Source organism: Rhododendron vialii, chromosome 6a (genome assembly GCF_030253575.1).
Source record: "Rhododendron vialii isolate Sample 1 chromosome 6a, ASM3025357v1".
NCBI classification, from domain to species: Eukaryota; Viridiplantae; Streptophyta; class Magnoliopsida; order Ericales; family Ericaceae; genus Rhododendron; species Rhododendron vialii.
Genome location: NC_080562.1, coordinates 23096696 through 23112560, shown reverse-complemented (window position 1 = coordinate 23112560; position 15865 = coordinate 23096696). Strand labels below are relative to the sequence as shown.

At 38.2% G+C, this 15865-nt stretch overlaps 2 protein-coding genes and 1 long non-coding RNA gene across 3 annotated transcripts; 2 read left to right on the top strand and 1 right to left on the bottom strand.

The window, feature by feature from the left end:
• Positions 1–7202: 7202 nt before the first annotated feature.
• Positions 7203–7994, top strand: LOC131328497 (uncharacterized). The gene has a single exon (XM_058361438.1). It carries the CDS (start codon positions 7203–7205, stop codon positions 7992–7994), a length of 792 nt encoding a protein of 263 aa, XP_058217421.1.
• Positions 7995–13023: 5029 nt separating this feature from the next.
• On the bottom strand, positions 13024–14614 carry LOC131329822 (cytokinin riboside 5'-monophosphate phosphoribohydrolase LOG5-like). The gene is made up of 3 exons (XM_058363198.1): positions 14518–14614; positions 14333–14403; positions 13024–14053 (listed from the first exon to the last, which is right to left on the bottom strand). Exons 1-3 carry the CDS (start codon positions 14603–14605, stop codon positions 13898–13900), a joined length of 315 nt encoding a protein of 104 aa, XP_058219181.1. The 5' UTR covers positions 14606–14614; the 3' UTR covers positions 13024–13897.
• Positions 13964–15022, top strand: LOC131329823 (uncharacterized). The gene is made up of 3 exons (XR_009200864.1): positions 13964–14376; positions 14509–14876; positions 14983–15022. It is a non-coding gene; the product is annotated as an uncharacterized LOC131329823 (long non-coding RNA).
• Positions 15023–15865: the final 843 nt, after the last annotated feature.

Below are 15865 nucleotides of genomic sequence, written 5' to 3'. Positions count from 1 at the left end.
AAGTATAAAAAAAAAGACATACAAGCAACAAAAAAAAGAAGACAAAAACAAGATTATATTGTCCATTTAGCTTGAATTACATCATCCGTCCCTTCTCGTTTTGTTTTGGTTATAGCGTTCATTTTCTTTTTTACTTCTTATCTGATAGCCCTTATAATTTTCTCTCTTAATAATTTACTCTCCTAATTTTTTTTATCTGTTATTTACCCCAGGTATGTAAAAACCTCTCTTTTACCCTTTTAATTTTCTTAAGTATCATAATTTTTTAAAGTAGGTGAAAACCATGCATATTTACTTTTTTTTAAAAATTTGTACAAAATTTTTTGGATGATGCCCCTAAATATATTTTTTGTTGAATTTCTATTTTTTTTTTTGTATACATACAATTTTTTTTTTTTTTGTTGCCCCTTGCCGGGGGTTGCCCGAGCCGGCCGGCTTGCGGGGCTTACCCCCTGGCCGGCCCTGTTCCTGCGTTGATCAGTGAAAAAAATGTCTCCTGGGTTTCAATGGTTTTTTTAAAACTACACTTTACCCCTTTTAATTTCATTAGTATATTATATCGGCCTAACTAATAGTAAATTCCTCACTTAAAATCCCTTTTACTTTCTACTGTATAATTTCGGCCCTATTAATGTTAACAGAATTATGGTTTAGTCCCATAATTAAATAAGGTTAATGTACCGACCTGACAACGTATTTTCGGTCACTAGTATAACCTAGCGAAACCTCGCGACCCTCCGAACCCGATTATTAATACTGAACATGTCGTGTAGGACCGTAGGATTCCTAATAAGGCCATTTTTTAATTATAATATTTTTATCTATTTATTGTATTTAATTAATTTTTAATTAATCTAATTTCTTAGAAATAATTATTGAAAGCCTAGAATATTTTTTTAAAATCTTTTTTTTATAAAAGTTCTTACTTTATTATTGACATTGTGGCCATGCAAGATTAAGGACAGCGACCCATTCATAAAAAGTTACGTGAGTTTTTACGCTTATTAATTATTTCAATTATTATTTTGATTAATTGTATGTTGCACAGATACTTGATTTGAATGCTAGATTGGACCTTAGAGACATGGGGTGGTATGCGAATAGAATTCACATAGATGATGCTAGGTAATTGATGAATTGAAAAGTTTTAATTTTAGGGATTTTGAGATGTGAGGAGTTGGATATGATGATTTGGAACTGGCAAAGTAAGCCCAGTGATGATTGATGAATTGAAATTGGCGGGAGTCCTGTGATGATTGTGATGATTGTGAAGTGATGAATAAGATAGACGAACCCTAGTTATGTAACGGTAGCTTACCCTTTGTTGTAGTTATTGGAATGCACACTCGGTACATAACTTAGGTATATCTGCGATAGCAAAAAGAAATGATCTCATGGGACGGGACATGGCTAGCGGTTGGGGAGGAAAGATCTCGCGAATGAGATCTTAGACCACACGATAGGTTAATGGATAGTAATAAGGCTTAATTGCAAAAACACCCCTTGAACTATCACTTTTTTGCAACTTGACCCCCTCATGTACAAAACCCGACAACATGACCCCCTTAACTATCAAAATCAAACAACATCACCTCTTCCCCTCATTTCCGTTAAAAAATTGGACGGAGTGAAAAAGAAAGACGAAAGTACCCCTGGCTTAAAAAAGACGGTAAAAAAAGGAAAAAGATAAAAACAAAAAAAAGACACAACCACTGTAACGCCCCGAATTTTGGGTACGTTAAAAAGACAATTTCATTCATAAAATCAAATGGAGTCTGGCTCGTTATTACAATAAAACTCCCACAAGAGTTTAATATTTACACAAATGGAGGGGGTTCTAGGGTTCCTAACTACAGCTCCTCCTGCTCCTCCATTCTTGCCAGCTCCTCAGTTTCAAAAGCTTCCACGGTGATCTGCTAACCCTGATTATCTACAAAATCTGACACATTATACCAGCGTCGCCACCGATATAATATGTCAGGGTCACCAAAAAGGCAACACCGTGAGCTACAAAGCTCAGCAGAAAAATCTCATACCCGTTAACCCATAACTTAAAAACAACAGGAAATAATAACACATCTATTTCCACATGATACGTATATACACAGTTAACAATGACACATCCACATTCGTTAATCATCTATCGTTGGTGTCCAAGATTTCCGGGTTTCTCCTACGCGACTCATCATAGACTGTGTCAACATTTTCATTTACAAAACAATCTTTCAAAAACATTTGTTTAACCACCCAACCTTTCAAAATCATTTGCATTGGCTCCGTACCGCGGATAACCAAGCTACACACCCAACCTCGGTTCCGCCGTTCCGGTCTCTCGAGTATCCTCACAATGGTTCCGCCGTCCCGGGTTCCCATTGGCACACATTGCATTGGCTCCGTACTGCGGATAACCAAGCCATACCTCACCATGGTTCCGCCGCTCCGGTTTCCCATGGGAACGCACAAATTTCAAAACTCTCGGTTCCGCTGCTCTGGGTTCCCAATTGGGGTTTTCGAAATCTAAAAACCTCGGTTCCGCTGCTCCGGGTTCCCGAGTATTCCCACAATGATTCCGCCGCTCCGGGTTCTCATTGAGTTTTTTAACACACACCACACAATGGGCTACCATGTCCGGCCACATTGTGGTTTCCAAAACTTTTCACCCTTTTCAAATGTTTCTTTTACACGCACGCACACAACTCACATAATGCCACCCAAAATCGGTCATTATGTTGTTTCAAAATATTTTCTTCCTCGAAAAATATTTTCCTTCATTAACCACACCCTAGGTGTCATATTTCTACTTTCTCGGTTCTCGTATCTCGTTTACATGCAAAGACTCCGCGGCAGGACAAAAACAAGCATGAATCATTCTAACAAAATCATCCAATTCTATATTACTTATCACGCTAAATCACCACGTATAGCATAACACCACATGTACGGACGCTCTTGGAGTGTATCACTTATGCTTTATTCAAAGCACAACGCCACATGTACGGACGTCTTTGGAGTGAAATCACTTATGCTTTATCACATCACAAGTAATACAAGCAATTCATATATGCATGCTCATAATCATCTTTAAAAATCAAAATACGAATACTTAAAGTAAATAGGTAAAGATACACTTCATATAATTGAGAATCTACCATTCTTTCTTAGCGGTTTAAAATAACAACGTTATACTTGAGTAAGTAAGTAAGTAGGAAGTAAGGATTTCCTTACCGTTCTTCTAGGCGGTAGTAACGGCTTACGGAAAGTACGTCGGTGGTCGGACGGAGTAACTTCCTACGGTGGTCTCCGGTAGCTTCGAAAGAGAATGGTTTCTCTCAAAACTTCTTCTTGACTTACACTACTCTACTTTTTGGATCGAAGGGTGGTCGAGTGGCCGTTTAGTGGCGGCTTAGGTTGAGTTTCTTGAAGAACTCAAGAAGAACTTAAGAACAAAGGAAGAACAAAAGAAAGAACAAGAATTTCTAGAGAGAAGTTGGAGCAATGAGAAGGTGTGAGTTGAATGGCAAACATGAGGTGCTATTTATAGGAAAAATCTTGGCTCTTCCTCTCTCTCTATGGCCGGCCCTCTCTCTCTATATCTCCCATGGATTTGCTCCATTAAGTCATCAAATCACCTCACATGTCAAGCCATGCCTTGTCCAATCATATCCTAGGTGTAAGGCTAAATAATCAAGTAAGATCTTAGGCTTTTTAGGTGAATCTAGATAATTATAATCTAGGTTTAGCTTGTAGTCAAAATCTTAGGCTAATAAAGGCTAGGATTGTGTCATAATGGTCCATCATAGGTTGTCATTAGGCAAAATAGATTTAGGCCTAATAAGGTAGCTTGCATGGCTAAGACTTGTCATTGGATGAGATTTATGGAAGATTTGATGCAAGGAAAGGAGACAAGAGTACAAGATTTGGTTTTAAACAAAGCATGGAAGTACAAATGGGGAGTTAAGTTTGGTTAGGAGAAAGATTCACCCATGGACTTGAAAGATGTAGGAAGATATGGAAGATCAAGGAAAGTACGATCCCATCTCCTTCTTTCCTCCTTCCTCTCTCTCTCTCTCTCTGTCTCTCGGCATCTCTCTCTCACTCTCTCCTCTTTCTCTCTCTCTCTCTCTCTCTCTCTCTTTTACTAACTTGCAAGAACACAAATAAAATATAGGTACTTTTGGTACTTGGGTCAAGGAAACTTAAAGGCTAAGTTTCTCCTACTAACAAATAAATAGGCACATGCCCCATTAAATAAATAAACTAGTGTACTAATGTACTCTAGAAGATCAACTTCCCAATAATTTAATCCAATTGGGTACAAAACTCCAATATAAAATAATAAAAGAGTACTAGAAAAATCTTAGGCCTTAAAGGCTATTAAGGCTACTAAGTAATTTTATAATAAAATAATGTGTACTTTATCACATGGGGTTTAAGAAAAATATTAGTTTAATGAACCCATGTACTTGCTTGAAAGATTAAACCTTTTGCCCAATAGATAATAAATTCCAACTTTTATTATCCATTAGACAATAGTTAAAAGGAAACTTTTATATTAAAATAATCAAGAAGTACTTTTAAGTATGTGACAAAAGCCCTATATTTAAATATAGGTGTGGTACCAAGTACCCCAATTAAATAAAAAGGCTAGAATTCCCCCCATTAGTTTATAATAGAGTACAAGTACTAGTTTAATAAATAAAGTACTTTGAAAATCTAGGGTTTAGATATACCCCAATAGTTTAATGCATAAAAGTACATGGGAATCCAAATCTTGATTATTTTAAACAAACTTTATACTTTGTTGGAAGATTTGGGCTATTACCCAAATGGATAATAATTTTCCTAGCAGGTAAAAACCAATGGATAAAAGAAGTACAAATACTTTTATACTTAAAATAAGATTTTGAAAAGATTACATGTACTTTTAGTCAAATAAAATAATAAAAAGCTTATTGTCCAATGGAAAAAGATTACACTAACCATATGGACCAATGGGTAAAAGCAAAAGGTTCAAGAGGTTCAAAAGGTTCAACTAGTAACTAGGTGAGTTAGGTTGCTCGGTTCCTCCAACTAGTCGGTTAGAAACTAACTAAATTGGTCAAGTAGGGTTTCTAGTCGAGACCAAAATTTAACTACGACGAAAATTAACAAGAAATCATATAGCCACTCAAGAGAAAATAAGTAATTCAAATAAAATTCAAATATTTAACGAAATTTTTATTGATCAAAATTCAGGGCTGTTACAACCACCACCACGCACTCTCTCTTTCTTTTCTGTCGATGATCTCTCTCTCTCTCTCTCTCGATGATATAATCGCCGCCGCCCACCACAACCGTTGAGACCGATCTCCACCCACCCATCTCCATCTCCCACCCATCTCCAATCAATCGACAGAAGCATCTCAGAAGTCGAAACCTTAGAATGGCAAAATCTACCAAAAATGCTACTGGTACAGCAGCTTCTGTACAACAGCTGCGTACAGATCCCCTTTGCGCCTGCCTCGGGTCCCGCAAAGATGATCAGAGCCGTTCATTTTGTTCAAAATACGTCGTTTAAGGTCCCTGAAAAAAATCACATCAATCCGATATCGGGAAGGGTGTTTACGAATCATTCAACTTTGCTTCAAAATTTAGGCTAAATGACGTATTTTGAACAAAATGAGCGGCTCCGATCATCTTTGCGGGACCTGAGGCGGGCGCAAAGGGGATCTGTACGCAGCTGCTGTACCAGTAACACTACTCAAAATCTACTTTGTTCGATTCCGTATGCCGAGTTTACTTCGTTCGATTCTGTACGCCGAGTTCTACCTGGTTTTCTTGGTTCTCCTGCGAATACGTAAGTTTTCTGTAAGTTGTTTATATCAACTTATGTATTCATGTGCTTTTCGGTTTAAAAAATTGGGGGATTTTGGGGTTTTCAAATTTTTTAATGAATGTAACCCTAAACAATGAATGTAACCCTAAAAGTCAATGATTGTGGCTTTAAAAATAGGGGGTTTGGGAATTTCTGGATATTGAAAATGTGTTTCCCCTAAAAGCCGAGATTAGGGTTTAAATATTGGGGATTTTCGAACTGTGAGATTTTTAGGGCTTAAAAATTGGGGTTTCCTAAACTTTTTATTTTTTAACCCTAAAGTACAAGATTAGGGCATTAAATTTGGGTATCATATTGGTGCTTTACAAAATTGGATTGGGATCCTAAAATAGAGTACAAAACAGTGTTTAAAATAGTGTTTCTAGGCACATGCATATTTTTTAAATAACACCCATTGTATTGTTTTGCTGGTTTGTTATTAATCATATTTTTTATTTAAATAATACCCATTGTATGGTTTTGTTGGTCCTGATATTAATGTAACTGTTTTGTTATGTTACACAGAAAATATGGTTGATCTGAGGTGTACTTTTAATATTCGCGTTGGTGGTAAAGTAGTTAGGGGGTCGCAGTCAAAATACTTGAATGAGGTCATTGTAGAAATGAAGGTAGATCCAGATTCCTTCACCTTTTATGAGTTGGTGGATAATATTAGGCAGATGGGGTATGGAATAATAGATTTTAATGGAGTAATAGAATACATAACTGTGTTTTGTAAACTTCCAACGCATGAAATGAACAATGGATTAGTTGAATTGACTTCTCATGATGATATGCTTCAAATGTTTGCAGCGCATTCTGGTAGGAAGTATATGATAATTGACGTATATGTCCATTGTCCTAATGTGGTAGAATCTAACGAGGATTGTGAGGATCATGTGGAGGTGATATGTAGAGAGACAAATACTACTGTTGACCCTAGCTCCTTAACTGAATTGGAAGGTGACTTAGACGTAGGAGGACACGTAGTGGAACACCTTCATGGAGATGGAGTTGAACACATAGTTCAAGAAAGCTGTGATGAAGAAGAAGTTGAACATATAGTTCAAGAAGGTGTGGATGCAGAAGAAATGGATGAGGGTCGTGATTCTGACTATGAGTGGCAGCCCAATAATGATAATGAAAGTTCCTGTGGATCTTTTAGTGGGATAGAGGAGTCTTTTGATGAAGAACAAGAGGAGACCATTCCCTTGGTAGGTTTAGGAAATACCTACAACCTTGGGAGTAAAGGTGATGAAGATCTTAGTTCTGAAAGTGATGATAACAACTTGGAGAGGACTATGATGATGATGGGAAACCTATTTTTCCTGAGTTTAAAGAGAGTTACATGAAGAAACCCCAACTAATAGAGTGGATGAAGTTTCCCAATGTGCGGGTGTTTAGAAAATTATTGAGGGAATACCACATAAAGGAAGGGTATACATTCACATTTTTGAAGAATGAGTCTACAAGAGTGACTGTGAAGTATGCACGTGATTGTGGCTTTAGGCTTCATGCCTCTCCCATGTACGATGATAAATCCTTTCAAATTAAAAAGATAACGCAAATGCATAAATGTACTGGGATTTACACTAATAATAATGCAACCTCATCGTGGCTTTCCCAAAAGTACATAACCAAGCTGGTTGATGCTCCTGAGACTAAGGTCAAATCAATGAAGAACATAGTTAGGAGGGAGTGGCTGATAAATGTTTCACATACCAAAGTCTATAGAGCAAAGAGAAAGACACTTGAGCTAATTCAAGGAGATGATAGAAAACAATATTTGAGGTTGTGGGATTACTGTGAGATGGTTAGGATACAAAACCCAAGTAGTGTGGCTAAACTGAATGTTGAAAGACCCTTGCCTGATGAAGGTCTAGTGTTTCAGAGAATGTTCATAGGTTATGATGCACAGGTAAATGGGTTTTTAGCTGGTTGCAGACCTATAATCGGGTTAGATACATGTTTCTTAAAAGGCCCATTTGGAGGTCAATTGATGCATGCAACTGCAAAAGATGCCATCAATCAGATATTTCCTTTGGCATTTGCTGTTGTTGAAGCTGAAACAAAAGACAGTTGGACTTGGTTCTTGGAAAATCTAACCGACATGATTGGGAATCCAAAGCAAAAGGGTTAGTGCTTCATCTCTGATAGGCAGAAGGTATTTGTTACTTAAATTGTTTACTTACTTGAATGTTTATATTGTTTACATTATGTTTGTTGCTTTTTTGTTTATTTCTTAAGTTGTTTCATTTTTTTCTAGGGTTTGACAGAAACATTTGCTCAAAAGTACCCTAATGTAGAGCATAGGTATTGCATTAGACACATGTACTCAAACTTCAATAAACTATACAAGGGTAAAGAGTGGAAAGATCTCATGTGGGGGGCTGCATCAGTTTACATAGTGCAAGAGTTTGAGGAGAGGATGAATGAAATTAAAGAGATTGATGAAACTGCATATGAATGGTTGATGAGAGAACAACCAACAACATGGGCTAGGTGCATGTATAGTACAAGGTCTAAGTGCAATAGAATGGATAATAACACAAGTGAAGCTTTTAATACAGCAATCAAAGATGCAAGAGACCAACCAATTCTGACCATGGTGGAAAGTATTAGAAGGTACCTAATGACAAGGTTGCAAACTAGACTTCAGTTGTGCATGGGGTGGAATGGTAATATATGTCCAAGGATTAGTAGGAGAATTGAGATAACCCAACAACTAATGGGGAAATATGAGGTTATGTATAGTGGTGGCACCATATTTAAAGTCATTTGTGTACCTAGGATCTATGTTGTGGACATAGGACAGAAAACATGCACTTGCAGGAAATGAGATGTCAGTGGGATACCATGTGCATATGGAATGGCTGCAATCATAACAGATAAAAGTGATCCTGAAGATTATGTTGATCAATGCTTTCATCAAAGTACTTTTGCGAGGACATACAACTTCACAATTAAACCAATTCTAGACCAAACAATGTGGGTTTGTACAGCCTTTGATCCAATCAGCCCTCCTCCTTTTAGGGCAAAGAGTGGTAGACCCAAAAAAAATAGGAGGAAGGCCCTGATGAGCCAAAAACTACTTCAAGTGGAGTGAGGAAGTATTACACAACCCTAAAGTGTGGACAATGCAAGCAGCCAAGTCACAATGCTAGAACCTGCCCTCACAAGTCAACGAACAGCTCTGGTGAACAAGTATGGTCAATCTGTTTTTTCTTGTCATGACTACATTAATAATTTATGATTTACAACACTTTTTTTTCATTATAAGTCCTCATTATTTGGCTTTAACAGGGTGTGATGGTGGTGGGAGGAAGAGGAAGAGGAATTCAGAATGAGGGTAGCAAAGGAAGAGAAGTGATTGGAGGTAGAGGAAGAGGAATTCAGAATGAGGGTGGCAGAGGAAGATGAGTGATTGGAGGTAGAGGAAAAGGAGTGAATGGAGGTAAAGGAAGGGGGGTCCCCACTGCTAGTAGAGGTACTGAGGAGTGAACAATGGTAGTAGAGGTAGTGGTAGAGGTAGAGGTAGAGCAAACACTGGTGCAAATAACGGGTTGGTTGTAAAAGGAAGAGGCCTAAATCAGGATATTCTCATTGGTAGGGAAAGAGCTGCAAACACTCAAATGGTTCTTGGAAGAGGAAGAGGTGCAAACAATGGGAATGGTAGTAGAGGTGGAGGTAAAGGAAAAGGAGGAACCATTGCTACACTTCCTGGTGTTGTCATTAGAGAAAGAAATCCAAACATTGAAGTGGATCTTGGAACAAATAAAGGTGCAAAGAGTGGGAAGGGTAAGGAGCCAATAGTTGGGAAAGTCAAAATACCAATGACAAGGTTTGGAGGTGCAAAATCTATTGCCCCAAGGGTGGGTTTGCCAATACCACAGGTATAACACTAACCTCATGTCCATTGTCTATAGTTTAGTCGATGAGAAAGCATGCCAATATGTGTGAACTTATTTATATTGGACTGTCAATGTAGGGTTGGAGGAGATCCACAAGGCTAGGAAATGCTTTTTTTTGGAATCAGGCATCAAGTTCATTTGCAGCATCATGTGGCAGTGGTAGTGGAAGTGGCAGTGTAACAATGCCAAACACTCATATTCCTAGGCTAGACTCCCAAGGAGCAACTTCAACACCAAGTTCCCAGAGATCTGCCACTTGAATCAGCTTTATCTTAGGCTTATGGCTAAACTTTAATATTGTGTGATGGTTTGTAATGTGTAATGGTTTAAGTGGTACCCAATGGCATTAGTACTTTTTGTTTTGATGAATTAATGTAATGGTTTTTGTTGTACCAAATGCCACAATGTCAAGAACTCTATTTTGTTCACTTTAATGAATTGTTTTGGTATTGCCTTGGGCTTGGCAGTAGTCAATATGTAATCTTTTGGTACCTTGTTGACTGAATGTTATGTTTTGAAATCAAGTTTATATTTTTTCTGGGCTGCCTTATGAGAAAAGAGGTGAATATTACTAATTGAATGTGTACTTATGCTTCAATTATGCTGTGTGTTCAACAGGTTTTGGTACTGCCTTGGTTTGGCATTGGTGTTGAACAGGTTTTGGCACTGCCTTGCTTCAATTGATTTGATCTAGTATGGCACTTGTGTTGCTGTATTTCGTACTGCATTGGCTTGGCACTAGTCTGGTATTTATATCTTTTGGTATTATTGTACATGTATGGAATGGAAACATTGGCATTGCATCAATTCATCAATTTCATTCATTCATATTGTTCAATCTTGTATGAAAAACCATGCATTTCATTCATATTTTAGGAAGATACAAAGTTTTCTTCTTAGGGGTGTGCTTCACACTTGACACAAGTACACCAATCACAGGCACAATGACTACCACCAAGACTATAATGTTCCAAAAATGTGTTCCAATCTGTCTAATCTTCCTAGCTTGTTCCAATTTGTGCACGTAGAGCTTCATTAGTAGCTGCTAGGTAAACATTCATCTCAGTCAAGTCTGCTATTTTCACGAACAGGGCTTCATTTTCTTCTTCGACCATTTGTTTTCTTGTTTCCAACCCCTCATTGATCATTTTCAACTCTTCGACTTGTCTCTCAAGTTCTTCTTTTTTGGCTTGCATTATCTTGGCATATTCCAATCCTCTAGGACAGGTTTCTGGATCGACCCACTCAAAGAAATTGCATCCATTTCGTTTCTGAAAATAAACATGACACATTTCAAATTTTGTACAATCAAATAAAAAATGGGTTGTAGTTGATACACCCAAGGAACCTTATTCCTGAATTTTTCACAGTCAATGACGGTCTCATGACTGCCTTCCGTCCACATTTGCATTTTTCATCTCCATTGTACGGTGAGTAGTTGAAGTTGGTGTAACTAGAGCTGCTCATGTTGTATGAAATGAGGTGAGGACTGTCAGTGGGTTTGGTTTTGGTTTTCAGAATAAGGCAGATAGATTTGGTTCGAAATTTTTTGGGTTTGAGGTTTCAAATTTTCTGGTTGTGGGTTTTGGTCCAAAAACTGGACAATGGATGGTGTTCTTGGTTATGGAGAGAGAAGAAGAAGAAGAAATCTGGGTTTGGGGTTTCAAACTGGGTGTTCTTGGTGTTTAAGGTGTTCTTGGTTATGGAGAGAGAGAAGAGAAGAAAAAGAAGTGGGAAATGTTCTGGGTTTCAATGGGTGGTATTATCCACCAAATTTCATGGTGTGTGGTGGTGGGAGAGGGGATAGTGGTGAGAGAGAGAGAGAGAACAAACCTGGTATTATCCACCAAATTTCATGGTGGTGGTGGGAGAGGGGGTAATGGTGAGAGAGAGAGAGAGAAAGAAAGAGAGAGAACAAACCTGGTAGGTTAGGAAAAAGGTGGAAAGATGTATATATACCCCAAAAGTTCATTTCCCGCCATGGGGAAGGGGTTTTTAGGAATAGAAATCATTTCCCATCCAATTCAACATTTTTCCATCCAAAATGTTAGCAAAAGTTAACGGAAATGAGGGGAGGGGGTGATGTTTTTTGATTTTGATAGTTAAGGGGGTCATGTTGTCAGGTTTTGTACATGAGTGGATCAAGTTGCAAAAAAGTGATAGTTCAAGGGGTGTTTTTGCAATTAAGCCTAGTAATAAACCAATTTATGTGAAAAATCATTGTTTTACTTTTTCACATTATTATTATCCTGTTGCTTGCTAACTGTAAAGTAAGAGAAGTAGTTGGGTTGAATTATTCTACTGGGTGATTTATCACTCATAAATACGTCTATATCCTGGTAAATCGGTTGCTTCGGCGATCAATTTGCCAGAGAGTGCAGGATTCAATGGAGAAGCAGTCGGACACAAAAGGAATACCAAGACAGAGATTGAGTTCGCTTGGGATCTGTGTTAAGCCTAGAGTCGGCTCTGAAGTTAATGTATTTTGATTCAGTAAATCTATCTTGAAATTGTAATAGTTAAACCTTTATTTTGGAAAATTATATTTATTTAGCAAAATTTTTCTTAAGAAATTATTTTATATTGCTCCTGAAAAATCGAGGCGTTACAAATTTTATAAGTCTTAAATCTAATTATGGCGGATTATTAAAGCTAAAAGGAAAACTATAAAGCAATTCAAGAACAAGAAATTTTCAAATATTAAAACGATATTTTTATTTACTAAAAATCGAGGTTGTTACAGTTATAGTTAAATTTTGTCTCTATGGCTCTCATAATCAAGTTTCTGTTTCATAGGATCCTAAATGAAAAAAAAAATTTGCTGAATGCGCTGGCAAAGCTGAGCTGTCTTCTTTTAATTGGTTGGGCGGACCTTATACGCAGAGGGTCCGTGTAAAATTTATTTTCTTTGAAGAAATTTATGCCGAAAGGCTAAAGGTTTTTTTATTTTTTTGTTTTTAAAATCAGAGTGTGCAATTAGAGGTGTCAAACGGATCGTGCCGGCACGGCCCGTTTAACTCCGTGCTTCATGCCGGCCCGTTTACAGTATTTACTCAAGTCGTGTCGTGCCGTGCCGTGCCATTTGTCAATCGTGTCGTGTCGTGCCGGCCCGTTTGGTTAAATCGTGTCGTGTCGTGCCATTTGCCAATCGTGTCGTGTCGTGTCGTGCCGGCCCATTTCTTAAATCGTATCGTGTCGTGTCGTACTGGCCCATTTTCTTAAATCATGTCGTGCCGTGCCATTTTCAATCGTGTCATGTCGTGTCGACCCATTTTCTTAAATCGTGTTGTGCCGACCCGTTTTCTTAAATCATGTCGTGTCGTGCCGTTTTCAATCTTGTCAAGACGTGCCGGCCCATTTACTTAATCGTGTCGGACTGTGCCGTTTTAAGTCGTGCCATTTCAAATAAATTCCTTCAATGATGGATGATGATAATGTCCTGTATAGGTTGAACAATGAGAAATAATCCCAGGATACGGAAGCTTGGTTGGTTGTTAAATGTCCTGTAAATTGGGAATTTTGTTAAACTTTACTATGAAAGTTTGGTTGGTTGTTACTTGTTACGCTCCATTTGAAAATGAGAAATCTGAAATACAGAGATCTTTAGCTCAATTTCTAAAGCAAGTTTTCGTCCACGGAAGTTTGAGACTCCCTTGCAGCATCTTGCACCACCACAACTCCCCAGTCCAGACTAGCAATGGTTTCATTATGTACATGCACATACTCCTAGCACAAAAACCAAAAACAAACAAGACTAGTATATCATTAGTGCACAGTGGACACCAATACCATTTTGTCAGGAAATACAAGATCCTGAATAAACTCAAATATGGGAGTACTCAGTGGTATCGAAGCACAGACATGTGCTGCTGCGGACCACTTGGTACCACACATTTATGTGGAGTTTATACACATTTGCTTGTGAGTCGAACAAGAATGTGTGGTTGATGGAGGGATTTGGAGCACCGTGTTGGTGATGCTCTGGGAACACTGATGAATAATAAGACCCAATATGGTAATCTGTGAAGACCCTTTTCTGATTCTCACCCAATTTTCCCCATCTCAAAAAATGCCCGCTAGAATTGATGAGGAATTTAAAGAGGGACTAAAAGAGTGGATTAGAAACAAAATGTCAAAATCCCACCTCAAGTTTCTGAACAAGCTCTTTGGGATTTGGGGCAGACACAAAGATGTGACGCTGAGAAGGTTTGATGCAGCCATCGTCTACTGCCTTGTCAATGAAAGTTAACAGGGAGTTATAGCACCCATCCACATTCAGCAAACCCACCTGCATATATTTCATTGGGATGGTGAACTCAGACATGCACATTAGTTCATGCAATCAGTGACAGCTTACTAAAATGGTATATTGGACCATATTATATGCAGGTAATCATGCTCTGAACTATTTCAGAACCACATACGAGTAGTATTTATGAGGAATCCGTGCACTAAGCCATGAACCTCATGAGAATGTGTGGCTACAGAGCGGTCGGAGCACGCGCTCCCAGACTAGTGAACTATGCAGCCACAATATGATATGAAGGATTTTGGGCAAAAGACTTACGGGCTTGTCATGGATGCCAAGTTGAGCCCAAGTTATGACTTCCAGTAACTCCTCCAGAGTTCCATACCCACCTGTCATGAGAGAGAGAGAGAGACCAAAACTTCAAGTTTGAGGAAGAAAATGGGTACTAAAGCAGGGGCCAAATATATGTATAGAAGTGGAAAATGGGTAGAGAGATATGGGACCTGGTAGGGCAATGAAGCAGTCGGAGTGGCGGGCCATCTCGGCTTTCCTCTCATGCATATCCGCCACAGCCTTGACCTCACCAACCATTTCACCTGTCAATTGATCCCCCCGATGGAACCCACCGATTAAACAATGATTCCAGTTGCAAATACAAGAGAAAACCCCCCCAAATAAAATTTAATTTCTCTATGTATAGATATACCTCTTTGCTCATCAGAGTTTTGGGTATGATTCTGTAGCGAGGGGGAAAAATGGAAAAGAAAAAATCAAGTTTGATGGATTTAAGTGGATGATTTCTAAGCAAGAAATAGAATGTTGAGCAAAATACACTGAAGTTAAAAGGTACGTACCCAAAAACGTGTCCTCCACTGAGGTGAACAGTTTTGGAAACCAAAGCCATCAAGCCAATGCTTCCCCCTCCATAGACGAGCTGACGAGGTCCAACCCGATCCGAACGTTAAGAGTGAGAGAGTGAGATTGTGAGAGACAGAGAGTCAGAGAGAGAATCGGATTATCGGATATGTCTGCTAGGGCAACATCTCTTTCCCTTTTATATGAACCGTATGATCGTGTGCATACGAGACACCAACAATCCAAATGCACCAATAATGAAAAAATCTCATAAAGTTCTACGATGCATCACTCGAGGGCCGTCTGAGCGATTTTTGAAAAATCGAAACCGTCTAGATTTTACGTTGGAGGGATTATATCATTCATGCCAAGAATGAATTAAATTTTCTTATCGTTATGTACTTGATCGTACATAACAATATTTTTGATAATAATTAATTTACGTCCCGATGAAGGAGCTTTTAAAACCTGATAGATCTAAAAATTGGTGAGAGTCATTAAAACACAAAGAATAGCAAAATGAACGGTATGGATCGTCATAGTTGTTTTGTGATCGTGTGGCTAACGTACATTAGACTATAACAGAGTACCTTGTTTCATAACCAACTAAGTTCAATATATAGATTTGAAAGGTAGCTGCAGACTCTTTTTTTTGAATATTCGATCTAAACCGTTACGATTTAACGTCTTATCAAATTTATCATTCTCACCTGAATAAGTGATAATCGAATGTTGGAAACCACATGATCGGAACACATTCGGTGCTCCCAAAAGCATTAAAGTCCTACAATGCACTACTTGAGGGCCGCCCAAGCTATTTTTTTAAAATCGAAACCATCTAACTTTTATGTGGGAGGGATTAGATCATTCATGCCAATAATCAAGTAAAATGCTTATCGCTACATACTTGATCGGACGTAAACAAAATTCAATCAAACGATGAATTAGCGTGCTGATGAAAGAGCTTTCAAAATCCAATGCATGAAAAAATAGGAT